General features: G+C 30.5%; 1 protein-coding gene across 1 annotated transcript; it reads right to left on the bottom strand.

Annotated features, from left to right (window-relative positions):
• Positions 1-718: 718 nt before the first annotated feature.
• On the bottom strand, positions 719-4,743 carry LOC116026173 (KH domain-containing protein At3g08620-like). The gene is made up of 8 exons (XM_031267641.1): positions 4,465-4,743; positions 4,245-4,333; positions 3,325-3,476; positions 2,281-2,397; positions 2,037-2,153; positions 1,760-1,903; positions 1,190-1,328; positions 719-1,118 (listed from the first exon to the last, which is right to left on the bottom strand). Exons 1-8 carry the CDS (start codon positions 4,530-4,532, stop codon positions 1,111-1,113), a joined length of 834 nt encoding a protein of 277 aa, XP_031123501.1. The 5' UTR covers positions 4,533-4,743; the 3' UTR covers positions 719-1,110.
• Positions 4,744-20,315: the final 15,572 nt, after the last annotated feature.

Here is a 20,315-nt window from a genome sequence, read left to right as displayed (position 1 = left end):
TTAAACAGGCTCTAAGATAGATTCTAAAGAGTCCATGAAGAACCTATGACCTTGTTAGATATATGCTTCTTTAATAGACTTTCAAGAAGGTTTTAGTTCGTTGCACAACCCGTAGACTCTGTGAGACTTCAATGAAGAGGATTTTTGTCCAAGTTTTGAGAACTCTAGATTTTAAAAATAGCTTGGAAGAGGGTTTAAAAAGGATTTTGAAACTTTGAGCTCACACAGCAACTCCACACTAAGAACAAGTACACAAAGGTTAATGAATTGGGTTTAGACTATACACTTTAATTAGTTACATCATTTGTTAACATCAAAATCAAAAGATTATTTGGCTCACCTAAGTGCTAACAATGTTTTAAATAACTTTGTATTTTATAAATTAAAAATAGTTGAATTTTTTTGTTTCCTAATAGAAAATGTAAATGAAACAAAAATTTAGAAAAACTGAAAATGAAAAATAGAAAATTGTAACTAAACAGCCTAGGTTTTGATTGATGATTAACTATAGTATCACAACATCAATTAATCAATAAATATAAGTTCAAGCCTATCACAAAAAATTCTAATTACAAGACAGCCTTGAGGTTCAACAATGCTGATTAGATAGGTCATATCAAATTGATAACACAAGTAATTGACATTAAACACAAACATTAGTGAAAGTGAGTTGTAATTAGTAGAGATGGATAACATAACATCTAAAGCCTATGTGATATAATTTATAAAAGAGTGGATGCACTATGTATTATTGTATGAAAGTTTGTACAAGAGAGGAGTTTATGACATAAAGCACCACCAACCTTATGAGTAAAACCTTCACCATAAGCTTCATAACATCCAACTTATTTTTGACATATGACAGAATAAATTACACTTAAAAAGAAAAGAAAAGAAAAAGAAAAAGAATAGCAAACCAACCACAGTTATCAACTATAGGTCAAGAACAAACAAATCAAATAATCATTCTACGCTTAGCAACTGCAAACTACTACTGTCAACAAATCAGTAAGAGAGGTCATGGCCAGTTGGTATATAGAGGACGAACATATTTCCACGACAAAGCCCGGCACCCAGGATGGTAGATTACTTGTTGGCACTGTCATGATATCATGCATCTAAAAGCATGGAAGTTGTTTATCAGCAATGACAGAAGGTCCTGTTGAGGAGAAAGTTCAGGGTCACCAACCAGTTTTAGCACGCTTCATTCCTGTGGAGCCAAAAGGAGATAAACTGCCCCTTGGTTGGGGGCTCTCTTCTCTGAAACTGTTGTTCAGCAAAGCAAGCTCCCTAAGCTGTTGTCTCTTGTACAGGTCCTGCGACTCATCCTGTGTTTCAAGACAAATAGGAAAAAAAAAAATCATTATAAAGAATCAGCAGTTTAGGTCCTTCATTTCCCTTTCCTCTTGAAAAACGGAATTCTAGTTCTCCAACTTCACTCTTCAGTGGTTAACATCCATATTCGTGGACGATATTACATTCTCAGACACGAGGGAAAAGGAAGAAGGAAAAAACAGCTTCTGCTACTATAAAATGAGATGCAAGAATGAATAGTTTATAGAGCATTTGACCTAGGCACCTAGCTGTTACTTTAGAAAGTAAATGTGAAGTATGAGAGTCTAGAACTACTTCTCATTCTTCTTTGATGCTTCAAATTTTGAAGTTTCAACCAATTACATTGTTAGAGGAATATTGCATAACACACCTCATAAATTCTCACACATTATGCACCTTGTGGAATAAAAAATAGAAAGCATACCACAGGTTTGAGCAGTTCTTCAATAATTTCCCTGGCTTGTTTCAGCTGTGAATCAACAATATTGATTGGTAGCTCTGCCTCAACCAAAACATGCAGGGGATCATTTAGGTGCTCATAACCTGGCCGTCCCCTTAGGCTCTCCTCCTGGAATTGAAGAACAAAATATCTAGCATGTGTCATATGCTAACCAGATGAAAACACATGGACATAAGAGATTCATCAGAAATTTAAAATTCATTAAGTAGAACTAGAAATTTATAGCTTCTAATAAGGTTACCTTGTCAGGGTCTTTTATTGAGCCCTTTCCTCTAATAAATACACGGCACCCAGTAGAAGCCTCCACTCGCTTCAAAGAATTACCACGAGGGCCTAAAAGTCTGCCAACAAAGTTGTACTATTCCACCAAAAACATAACTGTAAGTTGTGATTCATAGCCACGAAGCAACATATACAAGTTATGAGTGCCAACAGTTAATTCCCCTCTCCCTCCATAATAATCTATAACCTCCATTTCAACTTACATTTGGATATCTATCAACTGGTATATCCAAGCGCAAGACCCTCTTTGCAATTAACGAACTTGGGCTTCCTGATGCTGCTTGCCAATCAATAGGCATTCCTTGTGGTCCACTGAGTCTCTGCTTCAAAATAGACATGACCTAAGTAATGCAACCATCCTAATATTCTTGACGAGTTACATGAATATCATCAAATTATAAGTAAGAGTTTTATGCAACGGAGGACATGAGATAGCTTCTTTAACTTGGCTCATGTCCATCTATAGGGTGTATTTGTGCAGACAGTTCAATCCAAAGAGTGTAGAATTAAACTCTGTCTCATCTTGGGTTTGAGTTTCACACTTTCACATGATCACATGAGTAGACAAATTGAATATTGATGGAACCCATGCAACCACAACCTATAGAAGCAATAATATGCTTAGATATTTAACTATATTAGACTTCCTCAACTCTACATCAGACAAAAACATAGAGAAGAAACAAAAAATTGGGAGGATCAAACATGATGTCTTACATGGTAATGTCACCTAGTTTTGCTATTGTATATTTAGCACAGTTCAAGAATGAAGCCTTGTGAAACAAAGGTTCATAAGGAAATCACTACATACGTGTTAGTGTTGAATTAAAACCTTGACAAATTCATAAATCCTTTGTGCATCAGGAAAACAGGAAAAAGCAAATTCCAAGGGTGAATGGGTGATCTTAGAAAATTTCATTTATTTTCTCTAAACAATGTTTAGAGCAATTTCAGAACTCTATATTCATAACATTGTTTTAGACATGAAAGGGTAACAGTTTAACTCAACAATGTGTTTCAGTGTGCACAGAGTACCAAAGCTTTTGGTTTTAAAAACTTTAGCAAATAGGATTTTCAAGAAAGTTGCAAAGCTTGCTAATCATAAATTTGAAAGAAAAAGAATGTCCTTACTACAGAAGAAAAGAAGTGGCAGCGTGTCAAGCTATTGGATTCAAAGTTTATTAGCACTAATCATGAGATGTGGTATGACCATCTCAAGCCAGATTTATATGATTGTATGTGCTCACCTCCTGTTGAAGGCTGTTCCAGCCACCTAAACCTTTCCCTCCAATATCCTGCATCATGTCAAGAGACGCCATAGGTCTCGGGCTTCCACGGTGCAATCGGTCGAAGTCATTAAATCCTTGGTTGGGGATCATCCCAGAAACTCTGAGAATTTCTGTCATCAAAATGGAAGAAAAATAGTAAAGCAATTTTAGTTTTTTGTTTTTCCTTAAAAGCATACATGTGTGGATATTAGTATATTCGTTATGGTCCCATTGAGTAATGCATCAAATTCTGAATCATATCAAGCCACTAAAAAGTATTGCTAAGAAGCCAATTTCTTAATTTGAGAGGGAAAACAGTATCAAATGTTGCAAAAGCAACTTAACTACAAATATCTATAATTGTTTACGCTAAAGGCAAGAGTCTATTCTACTAAAATGTCTTATGATTAATTAGGTACATCTCCATCCATTTTTTATACAGCTAATCTCTCAGTCCTGCAAATTTACAGTACCCTTAATTAATTTATGAAAGGTCCACCTCTGTCAGTCATTAAGAATTCAAGAAGGGTGACAAATGAACCAAAATGAAAACACATTTGATTCAACAAAATACGGGAAAATTTCAAGAGTAATAATACCCCTGGTTCCACCCACCCACCTACCAGAAGATACTCAGGAGAATCATCCATGTCATACAATTAGTTTCTGCAAATTATCAAGAATCTTGATAGTAAAACCAGCATAAGAAGTATGGTCACAGTACCAGTCTATTGGCAACAAGTCAAAAAAGAAAAAAAGGACGCACAGTACAAAATTGTGAGTGTATAAATAATTCATTCACAAGAGGCGTGTAAAAAGCATCAAACATAAGGAATCAAACAGAGAGAATCCAAGAACAAAATCCCAGAAAACAAACAAAAAGAAAAAACCAAAACCACCTTGATTCAATAGTCGACTGCATACGGGAAGAATTTGCGTGAAGGGCGCAAGCTTCTGCCGCTCTGCTAAAAGCTCTGTCAAGTACTGACTACAGGAAATGAAAAGGAAAAAAAAAATGAAAAACCAAAAACACTCGTAATTCACGGGTAAACAATCAAACTTTGATATCATCAACACAGAGAAAACAACAGAAACCCAAAAAAAAAACCCCAGAAATACCTATCAATATGCGGGGAAACAGCTCTGGCAGGAGAGAAATTCACGTTCTGATGGTATAGATTAGACATGAATTTTGAATCTGCGGAGCCGTGAATTGAGAGGAGAAACGAAGAGCCCAAAAGCAAGAAGCGTTACTGTTGCGGAGGGGAGAAAAAAGAAGAAAAACGAAAACAAAGAACCGACTGTGCAGTAAAACGGGAAACCCTTGAGAGAGAAATGAGACTGTACAATTGAATGGGGCTTTTTTTAGTAGTAGTAGTAGCAGCAGAAGTAAAGAGTGAGTTGGAGAGGGGAGAGGCTTAAATAGGTGTGGGGTTTGTATATGCACACGTTTCTGCCTGCCTGCCTTTTTAGCCCTCGCCCCTCCTTTACTCCAATTGTGTTTTTAATAATTCATTTCTAGGAACAAAGTTTTTAAAAAATTAATTTATTTCATGTTGAGTAAATCAAATATTATCTAATTATCCAATAATAAATATTTTATTTTGAGATTAAGAGTGTAACTTAATAGTAAACTACATTTTTTTGACAATCGATAGTAGGTTTCAGGTTGATCTTGCCACCTCCTCATCTATGTCTATGAATATTTCACTTCAGGATTAAGAGTGTAGCTTGATAGTAAACTACACTTCTTTTTTGCCAATTGACAATAGCTTCAGTGTTGATCTTCACACCTCATCATCTACGTTAATGAATACTTTACTTCGAGATTTTACTACACTTCTTTTCGACAACTGACAATAGGTCCAGGATTGATATCGATACCTCACCATCTACGTTTATGAATATTTTAATTTAATTCAGGATTAAGAGCGCTTTTTGATAGTAAGCTACACTTATTTTCTGTAACTGATAATAGTTTAAAGGTTGATCTTGACACCTCACCATATACATCAATAAGAATTTTATTTCGAGTTTAAGAGTGTAGCTTGATAGTAAACTACACTTCTTTTTGGTAACCGAAAATAGGTTCAAGATTGACCTCGACACCCCTCCATCTACCAATGAATATTTTACTTCGAGATTAAGAGTATAACTTGATAGTAAACTACGCTTTTTTTTTTTACACAACTGAAAATAGGTTCAGGGTTGTTCTTGACACCTAACCATCTACATCAACGAATATTTTACTTCGGGTAGCTTGACAGTAAACTACACTTCTTTTCGACAACCGACAATAGGTTCTAGGTTAATCTTGACACCTCCCTATCTACGTCAATGAATATTTTACTTCGGGATTACGAATGTAACTTGATAGTAAACTACACTTCTTTTTGACAACTGACTAAAGTGTCAGGATAATCTTGACACCTCACCATCTACGTAAATGAATATTTTACTTCGGAATTAAGAGTGTAGCTTGGCAGTAAACTACACTTATTTTTGGCAACTGACAATAACTTCAAGATTGATCTTGCCACCTCCCCATCCACATCAATAAATATTTGACTTCAAGGTTAAGAGTGCAACTTAACATTAAATTACAATTCTTTTCAGCAACCGACAATAGGTTTACGGTTGATCTCGAAACGTCTCTATCTGCGTCAATGAATATTTACTTCGGGATTAAGAATGCAACTAGATAGTAAACTACACTGCTTTTAGCAATCGATGCTAAGTTCAATGTTACTCTTGGCATCTCTTCATCTTCGACGATAGTGTATAAGCATTTGGGAGTTTATAGGTCAGTTGAGATACATCTCACAATTTACCTCATCCACAAGTTTTCATGACATAAGCAGGGTTGGACCATCAAAGGTACGGTTCAGACATATGAATTGTTAAATCTCAATCATGAGTTACTAAAGAATTTGAGCAATAATTAAATATTAAAGATCTAATAAATTAATAACACATCAAACATAAATATTAGGAGATAACATTTTTGCAAGAGAAGAACTAGCTTCATTGATGTGAGTGACTGTGCACTTTCATTTTTTAAGAAAAATTGAGAATTCAAAATTTCTTCTAATAGACCAGGACAAAAAGAAAAAAAAAACTTCTCTTTGCAAGAGAAATATTACATCAAAATAAATATTTTCTTCTAAATTGATGGATACTATCAAATTAGATATTTATTGCAATTATAATTAACCTAGACAAAAATGTGATGAACATTTGTTACAACTCACTATATGGATGAGTCATGATTCAATTATATAATTTCCATTTTTGAAAATTTTTCTTTGAATAGATAGCTGTAAAAATAACAAATAAAGACAAAACCACCTAACTACCTAACAGATGGTTAACTTTGGGAAGAAACTTATCATAAAAAAAAAAAAAAAAATCATTACAATTACTCTCTATCTCTCAAAATTTGTGCTCTATTTATTCGAATGTCCAAAAAATACCTTCTTTTTCTTTTCTTTTATAAATATAACAATATATAATTTGTTTGTAGACTATTACAGGTAAATGAAATGTATCCCAATTACACTCGGACAGTGGTAATATATTTCCCTCATCATCCATGTTACCTAAAATATTCTATGAAAATTTACTAAATTTAAAATGAAAAATAATTTATAATACATTTATTATGCAAAAAAAAAGGGCATTACATCAATTCATATTAAATATATATTTAAATTATTTTGTTCCATAAAAAAATAGAGCTAGGACATAGGGAGCATAAACGAACCTAAAAATAATTGAATGATGATTGTTCGGATTTTTGTTATTTTTCTTGCGTAATTAATAAATGTTTATAAGTCAAATATATGAGACTAGAGTATAAATGCAAAATACAATTATATATTACATTCAAGCATATAAAGTTTGGTACTACAATGTCATAGCCTTTAAACTCAAAATAACAAGTCAATTTGTACTTTTCTATAATTCTAATCATATAAGAAGTTAATAACCATTGCCCATGTGAAAACTTGTAAATAAATCCAAACCATTGATTAGATTTGATGGATGGGAAATCAATTAAAAAATATTTTGTTAATTTTTTGCAGGTTTTCTAACAGGTTACCCTAAATTTAAAATAAATTTAGAGTGACCTGTTAGAAACCGTGCAAATAAAAATAATTGGTCAAAGTACCTATGAGGTCTCTGTACTATAGTATTTTTTTCAATTTAATCCTTCTACCTTAATTTTGTTCAATTTAATCTCTGTACTTTAAAAAGTGAAACAATTAAGGACAATATGTTCAAATCTCAATATAAGCATGTATATATAATATTTATTTTTGAATATATTGGTGGTAAAAATAATCAATTTTAAATATTTATAAGATAATATAGGAGGTGACATGTAAGTATGATGACATGGCAGAGAGGATGTCAGCAGTACATTAGCTATTGTCCTTAATTGTTTCACTTTTTAAAGTACATGAATTAAATTGAATAAAACACTATAGTACAAGGACCTCATAGGTACTTTGACCGAAATAATTGCATGAAATTAGTTAATTTAAGAATTTAATTGTAGGTTTTTTAAGTTCAGTTGCCTAATTGTATTATCATGTGCCGTTCAATAGTTTATTTGACCATTATTCCTAAAATAAATGTTATATAGATATATAAAGTGAACGATACTAATAAATATTAAATAAAAATTTAAAGTTCATGTAATTTAATAAATTGATGTGGTGTTTGGTTTGCAAAATTGATAGGGAATGCAATTTCATTCTACGAAATAGGTCTATTTATGCTGTTTGGTTTATTTTTATAACCACCGAATAGAATTCTGTCAAATTGATTATTCCCTTTGCAATCGATATAAACATTATTTATTTATTATTTCAAGTAAAAATATTTTTATCATTTGACTATATTTTTATTTTTTATTTTTTATTTTTTATTTTTAACCAATCAAACATTTAAATATAATTTATTATGTAATTTGTAAAGCAACCTTACATAAAAACTTACCGTATGGGGGCGTTGGGGTGGAAATTTTGTTTCGTTTTGTTTTGTTTTTTCTTTTGAACTTTTTTATTTTACAGTGGAGAGAGCTGGTGTTTCCTGAGTAAATGTCCATTTCTCTAGAATCTCCCCAACCCACGCAGGACCGTATGCAAATGTCCTTTAAAAAAAAAAAAAAAAAACTAAAAATGAAAAAAAAAAACTAAAAAAAAAACTAAAAATTAGCAACTTTCCCACGCAACCCCTCCAATTGACTTAAGTTTCAGTTTTGCACCCTCAAATTTGCATAATTACGTTGCCAAACTATTAAGGTACAATTATGAAAAAAATTTCACTTTTGTCTTGAACTACTGTACATGTATCAAATTTGGTCATTGACTATTAATATTTTTAAATTAAGTGCATGACTATGTAATTTGTATCACATTTCGTCATTGACTATTAATTTTCAAATTAGGTGTACAACTATGTAATTTGTATCACATGTTGTCATGTCGTCCAATTTTTTGGGCAAGTTTCCGGCCAACTATTGCTAAAATTTCAATGAAAGAAATAATATGTTCTAATTAAAAGAGTATTTTCTGCAAACTAATTGCTGGAAAAATTATTTTCTCGTTGAAATTTAGGCAATAATTGGTTGGTAAATTTGATGATAGAACCAAATGTGAAACAAATTACAAAGTCATGCACTTAATTTGAAAGCATTAATAGTTAAAGACCAAATGTGATACAGTTACATAGTCATGCACATAATTTGAAAATATTAATATTTAAAGGTCAAATTTAATAGATATACAATAGTCAAATGACCAAAAGTGAAATTTCATCCCACAGATACTATTAATAAAAGTAAAATTCTCATCTTCAACTTTCCCGCCCAAACTAATATTATTAATTAATTCGTAAAAAAAATTAATAAAGCTTAAGTGGTAACAAAATTTTATTTATCAAATTTTGAGAATAATTAAAGCATTATAATTGTGAGAATAATGAAAACAAATTATGCGTAATAAATGAAAAAAATTCTTAAAATTCTGCATAATTTTATAAGGAAATATATATATATATTAAAACAGAAGTGTTGTTTTCCCGCCAATCTTAAAAAAATAAGTATGTTTTGAAATTTGAAATTACAATTATTTTTACCTAATTAAATAATTATAAAAATGCTATATATGTTAATTTAATTTATAGTAATGATTACCTAAAATATTTATTATACCATGAATCATGGTTTACTTTTAAGGTACACTAAATTAATATTCCGTATATTCTTTTTCAACTTAAGTTCATTTTTTTTATATACAAATAAAATTAATATATAAAAATATATCATTAAAAAGTTGTAATTAAAAACTTTTAAATAACGTAACACTTATATTGATATTTATATTTTAATGTATTAAATTAACATACAATTATATTAAATCACTATATTATATTTATTTTTAATATAATATTGGTTCATTTTTAAAATAATGTTGTAGATTGATTTTTTACAATACTATTGCAATATATAATCAAAATTAACATAAACTTGCATTATAATCTCTATATATATTAAAACAAGAGTGTCATTTTTCCGTCCATCCTAAGAAAATATTTCTCTTTTGAAATTTGAAATTATAATAATTTTTACCTAATTAAATAATAACAAAAATGCTATATATGTTAAATTAATTTATAGTAATGATTACCTAAATATTTATTATACCATGAATTATGGCCTATTTTTACAAGGCGCTTGGTTAGAGGGAAGTAATTAGGTGGGAAAAGAATTACAATTCCATGGGAAAAGAATAATGCGTGAATAAAGTGAGAGTTTAAATTCCAATGTTTGGTTTGCAGAAATAAAATTACTGGGAATTTCAATTCCAATGTTTGGTATACATGGGAATTGAGGCGGAATAAGTAGTATAAAGTCCAAAATGCCCATTATTGTTGTTGTTGTTGTCGTTGTTGTTGTTGTTATTTATAATTGATAAATTAATTTACAAATTGTTAGAGTTGTTGCATGTAAAGAATGCAAATTTTGAATAGTTCTGCATATAAAGAATTCAAAGGAACATACACGAAAGTTGTTGTATATAAATAGCGCATATAAAGAATGCAAATTTTGAATAGTTGTTGCATATAAAGATTTAAATTAAATGAACATACACGAAGGGAAGTCGAAGAATAATACACGCTATAATTTAGAAGGGAAAGTCATGTATCAATTTTAGGTTAAAAAAAAGGAGGGGTAATTTTGTCTCAATATTATCTTTTTTTCTTCCTAAAATCCATGGAATTAAAATCTCAAGGGGGGCCATGGGATTCTAATTCCATGAAAATGAGGGAATTACAATTCCGTGGAATTCCAATTCCCTCCAACCAAACGAAAGAATTTTGTTGCATTCGGAATTAGGTGGAAATGCAATTGTAATTCCCTCTAACCAAACGTCATGTTAAGGTACACTAAACTAATACTCAGTATATTCTTTTTCAACTTAAGTTTAGTTTTTTTTTTAATATACAAATAAAATTAATAAATATAAAATATATAATTAAAAAGTTCTAATTAAAAATTTTTAAATAACACCTATCTTGATATTTTTATTTTAATGTTTTAAATTAACATAAAATTATATTAAATCAACTTAATTACGTACGACAATTGAAATAATTCTTTTTTTAAACTTTTCATGCGCATAAAAGTAAACTTTGGCGCAAAATAAAACAGAAATAAATCTCATTTTTATTTATATAGATCTCTATTCTTTTTAGAGTCATTAAATAATAATATGATAATTTAATGGTAAAATTTATAAATAAATAAATAAATAAATAAATAAATAAATATATATATATATATATATATATATATATATTCTATTAAAATAAAAAAATTCTAAATCAAAATAGATATGTCAAATTTAATTTATTCTAATAAGATAAAATTGAAATCTTCTATTCAATTTAGTATTTTTGTATTATAGATATTTTAACTTTCATTTGTTTTATTTTTTAAATTTTAATTAAAATTGTTAAAATTAAAATTTCATGATTATGAGGTATATTATGTATGTGTGTATATATATATATATATATATATATATATATATATATTCTATTAAAATAAAAAAATTCTAAATCAAAATAGATATGTCAAATTTAATTTATTCTAATAAGATAAAATTGAAATCTTCTATTCAATTTAGTATTTTTGTATTATAGATATTTTAACTTTCATTTGTTTTATTTTTTAAATTTTAATTAAAATTGTTAAAATTAAAATTTCATGATTATGAGGTATATTATGTATGTGTGTATATATATATATATATATATATATATATATATATATATATATATATATATATATATATATAGCTTATTTCATCTATTATTCATTCCCAATATATATTTTTATTTTATATTAGTTTTATACTTCACATGTTAATATGTTAGTTATACATTAGCATATTCACATATACATGCATATATATATTCATCAAATTCTTACTTTTTTTTTCCTTTTTTCTTTTTTGTTTTTGTAATTTAGAGTACACGTATACATGCATCCATAAAAAAGGGTCAAGTTGATGAATTTAAAAAAATCTTTTATGAGGGTCTACTCCATTAAAAATTTTATTGTTGCAACAAATGACATGAGATATAAAACTACGCACCACAAATACAAGATCAAGTTCATGCATTCTACCAAAGTCTTCTAGTATAACAATAACGACTTTCCAAACATGGCATACATGTTGAAAGCTTTTGATCAACTTGGTCCTGCCGAAAGTAATGCATCCGAACTATTTGATAATATTTATTTACGTTTCTCACTTCGTTTACCATTTTAATTATATGTTATATATTTAGTACAATTTTTGTTCTTATGAATATAAATATATATATTTGGTTGGTTCTGTTGTCTTGATTGAATCTCTATGTACAACCATAATTAATGGGTCTGGTTAGAGTTTAAAATCACATATACAAAATTTAAAATTTACATTTTTTAAATTTCTAAGTATAATTTTCTTAGTTATTATTTATATTGTTAGAATTATAATAGATATAAAATAAGATTAGGAATAATTCAATTTAATTATGTAAATTTTCTCTATAAATTTATATAAGTATGTACATGATTAGAGATTATATTAATCATACAAAATTTTAATTTTGTATGCTATGATAATAGATACTTGACCAAATATATCAAAATTCAATTATATTATTATATTGTACATTTTAATATATTTATATTTTTAAATTTTTTATTTAAATTCATAATAACAAATTTTTTTTCGTGCTTAGCACGGGTAAAACAATAGTAGTAATTTATAATTATCATTTGCACTATAATAATATCTTCATATTGTAGATATCTTTAAATTTACTAGTATTTTCACACGTGCGATGCACGAAATGGATTTGTTATAATATATTAAGAATATTTGGATCGATATATAATTATATAAATTATAACATCAAATATTATACTGTGCAATTGAAGATATGTTTTAGATTGGTTATGTTTTCTTATGTTATCCTTGTTTGGATTCTAGCAAATAATTGCTTAATTAATAGCTAATCTGTAGATGTACACATGCGGTGCTGGAACTTTAGAGATTTTATATATCGTTTAGTATTTTTATAAATTGGGCAAATATGCTCGTTCTCTAGTAACTCAGTTATAGGAATCAATTGTTATTCTAACTCATATGTATGGAAGGTATATTTTTGTGTAGATATATAGCAAATTTTTTTTCCATCTTGAAAAAAAAACATAATATCACCGGTTGTATTTACACACATTATTGAAAATCTCTTTGTAAACAACATTGGTAGTAGCTAGGGGTGTGTAATTTACCAAAATTTTTCGATTAACCGACCGAACCGAAAAATTCGGTTTGGTTAATGATTAAAGGAATCTTGAAACTTCGGTTAAAGACTAATTCAGTTCGAAATATATATATATATATATATATATATATATATATATATATATATATATATATAATAATTAAATATAAATATATATACTAAATACTAATTGGATTGAACATTTGAAGTTATGGATGTTTGAATATTTGAAGTTATGGATGATTTGTATTTTATTTTAATTGGATTTATTATTTTAGGTGTTATTTTTAGAATTTTATATTTTAGGTTTAAAAATTTCGGTTAATCGGTTAACCGAAAAAAATTTCGGTTCGGTTAATTCGGTAACACAAACTTCGGTTCGGTTAACAATTAAAGGTTTTAAAATTTTGGTTAATTCGGTTCGGTTAACCAAATGCACACCCCTAGTAGTAGCAACACAGTCGTGTCCATCCTCGTATAGAACTAATTAACACTTTCAGACTATCAGGATGGGTGACTCGGGAGAAAGCCATGTACAATTGACCGTGATTAAAAACTGATTTTTTCAACAATAACCCAACGTGAGTTAGTGTTCGGCCGTGGTTTTTGTTGGTAGTCATGGCATATGCAAGCATCAATGAGAATTACTTATGCTGGAACTTGAAGGGCAATCTCGTATCAGAAAGAGTGAGAGACATTCGAGGGACAAGAACTTTGGTTCCTTCATATGTCCCATTAACTATTCTTGCTTCAACAATGTGATCTACCAATCTTGTGATGATGAGTCGCGTACTGTTATAAAGACCAAGAGAATGATCTATCTTCCGCAATAACATAACAGGTGCATCGACCTTTAATTAATGTCAATGAATAATTAAGAAAATCATACAATTTCAAACTATTTAAGAATTTAAGAGTGTGTACTTCTAATAGATTTCCATCGTTTGGTTCTGCCTTACACAAAGAGTTACAACTTAAATATGTTCGTCCTTAATTTGCATTGCATTATATATCATTAATTTAATTACTTATCGGTTAGTTATTGCAAGATCTTAAGGTACACATATTTTGATATTCAGTAAGTATAACTATATTAGAGAAAAATTCACCTGTGAGTAATGGGATAATTAGTTGAGTGATTGTTGGTTGACCGTAGAGCATTGATATTCTCTGGACAAATAATTGTTGGAAAAAATAGCATAAAATGATATTTTAGTGGCTATATCCAGGGTCGGTCCTGAGCACGGGCGGGCAGGGCGACCGCCCAGGGCCCATGCTAGAAGGGGCCCATCCATATATATGTATATGTATACATAGATATATTATAGTGTTATAGTTATATTAGAAAATAAAAAATTAAGAATAGATGGACTCATGGAAGCCTAATCGATGTGGAACTGCAGGAAGTTGAAGTTGAGAATTATCTATTAGAATCAAACACCCTAACTGGCTAACCCATTTGCCTTCTTCAATAATTTTTTTTCCCAATTCGATTAATCCTCACATCGTCGACGATCAGTTCATTTGTTGCCGGTTTGGGCCCCATTGTCCGTTGTTACTTGTAAGTTTTATTCTATTTGTAATTTGTTCTATCTTTATTTCCTCTAAAAAACTGCACAGGCAACACAACACATGTTTAGGACTATAAATCTATAATCCTCTTTTGAGTAATGCACATATGAAATATGTAATGTTTATTTGGATAATGAATTTTGTGATTTCTGTAATTCTAGAATATATATATAATTTTGAATTATAATTACCTTGAGTTACTGAGTATTGTCTAATCCATTCTATTAGCAAGGATAGAAAGTGAAAGAAGAAAAGAACAAAAAATCTTGGTTGTGGAGCTGTTTGTAATACAACTGAAGACTGAGGAGAACTTTTCAAAAATATTCAGGTGCTTTTGTTCTGTTCTTATACACAGTTTTTAAAATTGTTTTATATAAAGTTATCAAAAAGAAAATAAGTACAACAGCTAATAGAATCACAAAGAGGAGCTATAAATAAAATTTTCAAAAAATCAAAATCATCTAATGAAAATTTGAAATAATCTAAAGAAAATTTTAATGACCAAGGCCATGTTAATGAGGGTATAGCTAATTTGAGTGATGATGATAATGTAGCATCAACGGAGAGAAGTTTTTCAAAATTGAAGTTATTGAAAACCTACTTGAGATCTTCAATGTCACAAGAAGGATTGAATGATTTGGCGATTTTGTGTATTGAGAAGAATATGCTAGAAAATATTAATCTTGGTGCAATTATTGATGATTTTGAATTGAGTAAAGCACGTAGAAATTTTTTGTCATAATTATTTTTGTATTTAAAAAATGTTGAAAATTTTATAATCGTATTTCATGTTATTTGATATTATTATTATTTTTTTAGTATTATTAAATTTAAATTTTAGTTTTTCATATAAGGGCCAACTTTTTTTAATTTCGCCCCGAGCCTCTAAAAGGTTTGGACTGGGCCTGGCTATATTGTGGTACAAATATATGTGTAGTCCACTTTCGATTTGGGTTAGGTCAAAGTGAATTCAGGTTCTTAGTAGTTAGATGAAAAGATTGATATATTGTACACTAAAAAAGGGTAATGAGTAAATGAGAAATTGATTCTCAAAGTTGACCCATTTGAGTTATAAAAATGGAGAGAAAAACTTTCAAGTAGCTTTTGTCCCACATTGATTTGGGAAGTGGGTTTGCACAACTACTTATACAAGAGTCTTTCTAAAGCTTATCGAATTGTATAGCATAGAGGCTTTTTCTCACGCGCAAGGGTTGCAAATCAAATCCCAAAATGAACGGTGCAAATCAAATCCCAAAATTAGGGCTGTCAAAATGGGCCGAAACCCGCGGGCTGGCCCGCACCCGCCTCACAGTGGGGCGGGATAGGGTCATGAAAAAATAGGCCCGCGAAAATGCGGGCCTAATGGGGCGGGCTGGAATTGACCCGCGGCCCGCGGGCCAAGTAAAAAAAAATAAAAATTATATATATATACACACATTGTACACATGAATATATATTCATGTGTTACAGTACGTGTACACACTATAATTATAAAAAAAAAAAAAGCCCGCGGGCCGACCCACGGGGCCCGCCAACCCGCATGGGGCGGGCTAGGGTTGTATGAATCCTACCCCGCGGGCCTAACGGGCCGGCCCGCAAAAGCCTGCCAAAAAATAGGCCCGCGGTGGGGCGGGCCTAATAGGGCGGGCCGACCCGCTTTGACAGAACTACCCAAAATGAACTTGAAAAGGCTAGACTCGTGTGAGCCGACACTTGCACGAATGAATGTCGTTCAGAAAAAAAAAAATTGGCTAAAGTTGAGGATATTGTTTTTATTAATAGTATAGATTGCATTACAGGGAAATATAACCGTAATTTTAATCTAGAATTGTATTACGAATAGGAACGTAGGGAAGAATATAATTTATTAGGAATTGTATTACCATATTTTAATGTACAATTGTATTACCATATTTTAACGTACAATTATATTACGAATAAGAATTATATTACCATATTTTACAATATTACGCTAACCTTAATAGTATAAGAGTGTTTTTTTATTTAAATTCATAATAACAAAATTTTTTCCGTGCATAGCACGGGTAAAACACTAGTAATAATTTATAATTATCATTTACACTATAATAATATCTTCATATTGTAGATATCTTTAAATTTATTTGTTTTGTATTTTAGTTCAAAATTTTTAAAATTAAAATTATTTTATTTTATTCGAATTTAATTGTATATATTTTCAATCTTATATTTAAATTATAGTAAAGATTAATATTTTTATTGATTTAAACTTAAAATAATGATAATGATTTATAGTTGTAATGATTTGTATTCATAATATAGTAATGAATTATACTCATAATATCATAAAATAACTAAAATTATATTAAAGAATGAATTATAGTCAAAAAGCTGGGTAAGAATTCATTGTTTTAATAATTTATGCTCAATATAATTACAGATTATATTAATTCATAAAAATTTAACAATTAAATTCTTTTAATTTTTACATGCAGTTTCCTTAATTATAATTACTAAAATAAGAAATATAATTAAGAAAATAAAATTATAAAATTAACAAAATATGTGTTCATAAATATTTTGAAATTTTTAAATACATACATACATATACTTATGCACTATATTAATCATACAAAATGTAAATGCTAATTTTTTATTTTTTAAATATAATTATTTTAATTATAAATCTATCAATATCTATACTTACTACTAATAAAATCAAAATCATACTTTTTGCAATTTTTCGCCAAAACTATTACTATATAAAATTTAATAACTATTATGTTAATTAAGCTACTAATTACATTAATATTAGTATAATTACAATTAAACATGGTATACAAGTATAACTGCACAATATTAGTATAATTATATATTAATCATTTAATCACTACGGCAATTAAGAAATTAATCATACAAATATTAGTATAATTGATTAATAATTATTATGTTAATTAAGCTAATAGTTACACATACATTAATATAATTACAATTAATCATGGGTTGTTGAATTTTTTATTATAATTATGATTAATTAATTCAGATATGGAGGAAGAAGAAAAAACTAAGTGCAATATGATGGAAATAATATACTTACGATATAAAAGTATAATTGCACTTATATTAGTGTAATTGACTAATAATAATTGCTTAATAATTATTATGGTAATTAAGCTAAAAATTGATCGTTGGATTTATTTTATAATAATTACAATTAAATTATTTCTCATTTTTTCCATATTTATTTTAGTAATAATATAATTATATGAGTCATATTACATAACAAGTCATATTACAATTAATTGAATGATACTTTTGCACTAATCTTATAATCAAATAAATGTACACGTTTAATATTAGAATTTTTTAATAATTTCATTTTTAATTTTATTATCTAAATATATAATTAAAAAAAACTTATCCGTGTACCGCATGGGTAATTGGACAATTATTTGCTCTAATTCAAGCAATGAAAACATCAGAAAACATAATCGATTCAACCAATTTTATCGATTGCACTACATAATATTCGATGTTATAATTTATATAACTAGTACTCCACCCGTGGTAAGTTCGCAACTTAACTTCTCAGAGGGGCAGGTCGACTGCTAAGCTCACTCGTCCAGAAGCGATCATAGATCACTTAGGACTTAGGTTAAGTTATCGCAACTTAACTTCTTAGAAGGGCAGGTAGACTGCCAAGCTCACTCATCCAGAAGCGATCGTAGATTACTTAGGACTTATGTTAAGTTATCGCAACTTAACTTCTCAGAAGGGTAGGTAGACTGCCAAGCTCACTCATCCAGAAGCGATCGTAGATCACTTAGGCCTTAGGTTAAGTTATCGCAACTTAACTTCTCAGAAGGGCAGGTATATTGCCGAGCTCACTAATCCAGAAGCAATCCTTTGGACTTAGGTTAAGTTATCGCAACTTAACTTCTCAGAAGGGCAGGTAGACTGCGAAGCTCACTCATCTAGAAGTGATCGTAGATCACTTAGGACTTAGGTTAAGTTATCGCAACTTAACTTCTCAAAAGGGCAGGTAGACTGCCAAGCTCACTCATCTAGAAGCGATCGTAGATCACATAGGACTTAGGTTAAGTTATCGCAACTTAACTTCTTAGAAAAGCAAGTAGACTGCCAAGCTCACTCATTCAAAAGTGATCGTAGATCACTTAGGACTTAGGTTCTGTAAGACTGCATTTTCACTTGCAAATAAACTCAAACTTCATTGACCTTTAAATATTCATTACAATCCCAAGGGACGAACTGTCTACCGATAAAATTTCTTCAGATGTATCGCATTCCAAGTTCGATCAATCGATCGCTCCTACATGGTTTCCAGGCGGTAAGTTCCAAGGCGTACTACTTCTCTGATCCGATAAGGACCTTCCCACTTAATCGCAAATTTTCCTCCCTAGGTAGGCTGGCTAGCCTTTCTACCCCTCAAGACCAAATCACCATCTTGAAATTGTTTTTCCTTTACTCGCTTATCATGGTAACACTTCACCGATTGCTAGTACTCAGCCATCCGTCCATAGGTTGCATCTCTCCTTTTCTTCTAAAAAATTCTTTTCCACTTGCAAGTTTTCCTCATTCTCCTCATCGTCATATTGCAACACTCGATGGATCGGTGTGGTGGTCTCTGAGGGTACCTTAGCCTCAAACCCATAAGTTAAGGAAAATGGAGTTTCCCCTGTCGCTCGGCGTGGAGTCGTCCGGTAAGCCCATAAGACTCGGTGTAACTCATCAACCCAGATTCCTCCCAAATGACTTAATTTTCTTCTAATTCCATCGATAATGGTCCGATTGACATTTTCCACTTGTCCGTTAGCTTGCGGGTAAGACACGAAGACCTTAGTATGACGGATTCCATATTGATGACATAATTAAGAGAAAGACTAGCAATCGAATTGTCGTCCATTGTCACTAACCAGGTGCTCAGGGAGCCCAAAGCGACAAATTACTTTCTTCCACAAGAATTTTTGGCACTAGAACTCGGTAACAGTTGCTAAAGGCTCGGCTTCTACCCATTTGGTGAAGTAATCTACCGCTACCACACAGAAACGAAGTCATCCAGGTGTCTGAGGTAGCGGGCCTATGATATCAATTCCCCACTTGGCAAACGGGATGGCGACAGTAATCAGTGTGTAAAAGGAGGCAAGCCGGGTATCTTTGCGCGCGAAGGACTGACATACCGCGCACTTTGCCACCCGATCAATACAATCTCGAATCATTGTCGGCCAGTAATATCCTTGCAACACCAACTTGCGGGCCAAAGTGTGAGCCCCTTGATGGGCGGCACAAATTCCTCGATGAGCTTCTTCCATGACCTGACTAGCCTCTGGAGGCAGGAGGCACCTTAATAGTGGTCCTCCAAATGACTTCTTATACATGTGACCATTTATGAGCACATAAGCCGCGATCGTCTCTGGATCTTTGCAGCTTCGGCGGGGTCGTTGGGAAGATCTCCATTTTCTTTGTACCTCCCGATTTCCTCCATCCAGAACACCTTAGGGTGCTCCTTAGGGTTCAACGTATTTGAAATCTGAGCGACCTCTTGT

Source organism: Ipomoea triloba, chromosome 7, assembly GCF_003576645.1.
Source record: "Ipomoea triloba cultivar NCNSP0323 chromosome 7, ASM357664v1".
In the NCBI taxonomy this organism is placed as follows: Eukaryota; Viridiplantae; Streptophyta; class Magnoliopsida; order Solanales; family Convolvulaceae; genus Ipomoea; species Ipomoea triloba.
Note: the sequence above shows the minus strand (reverse complement) of the source record. Positions and strands in the feature narration are given on the sequence as shown.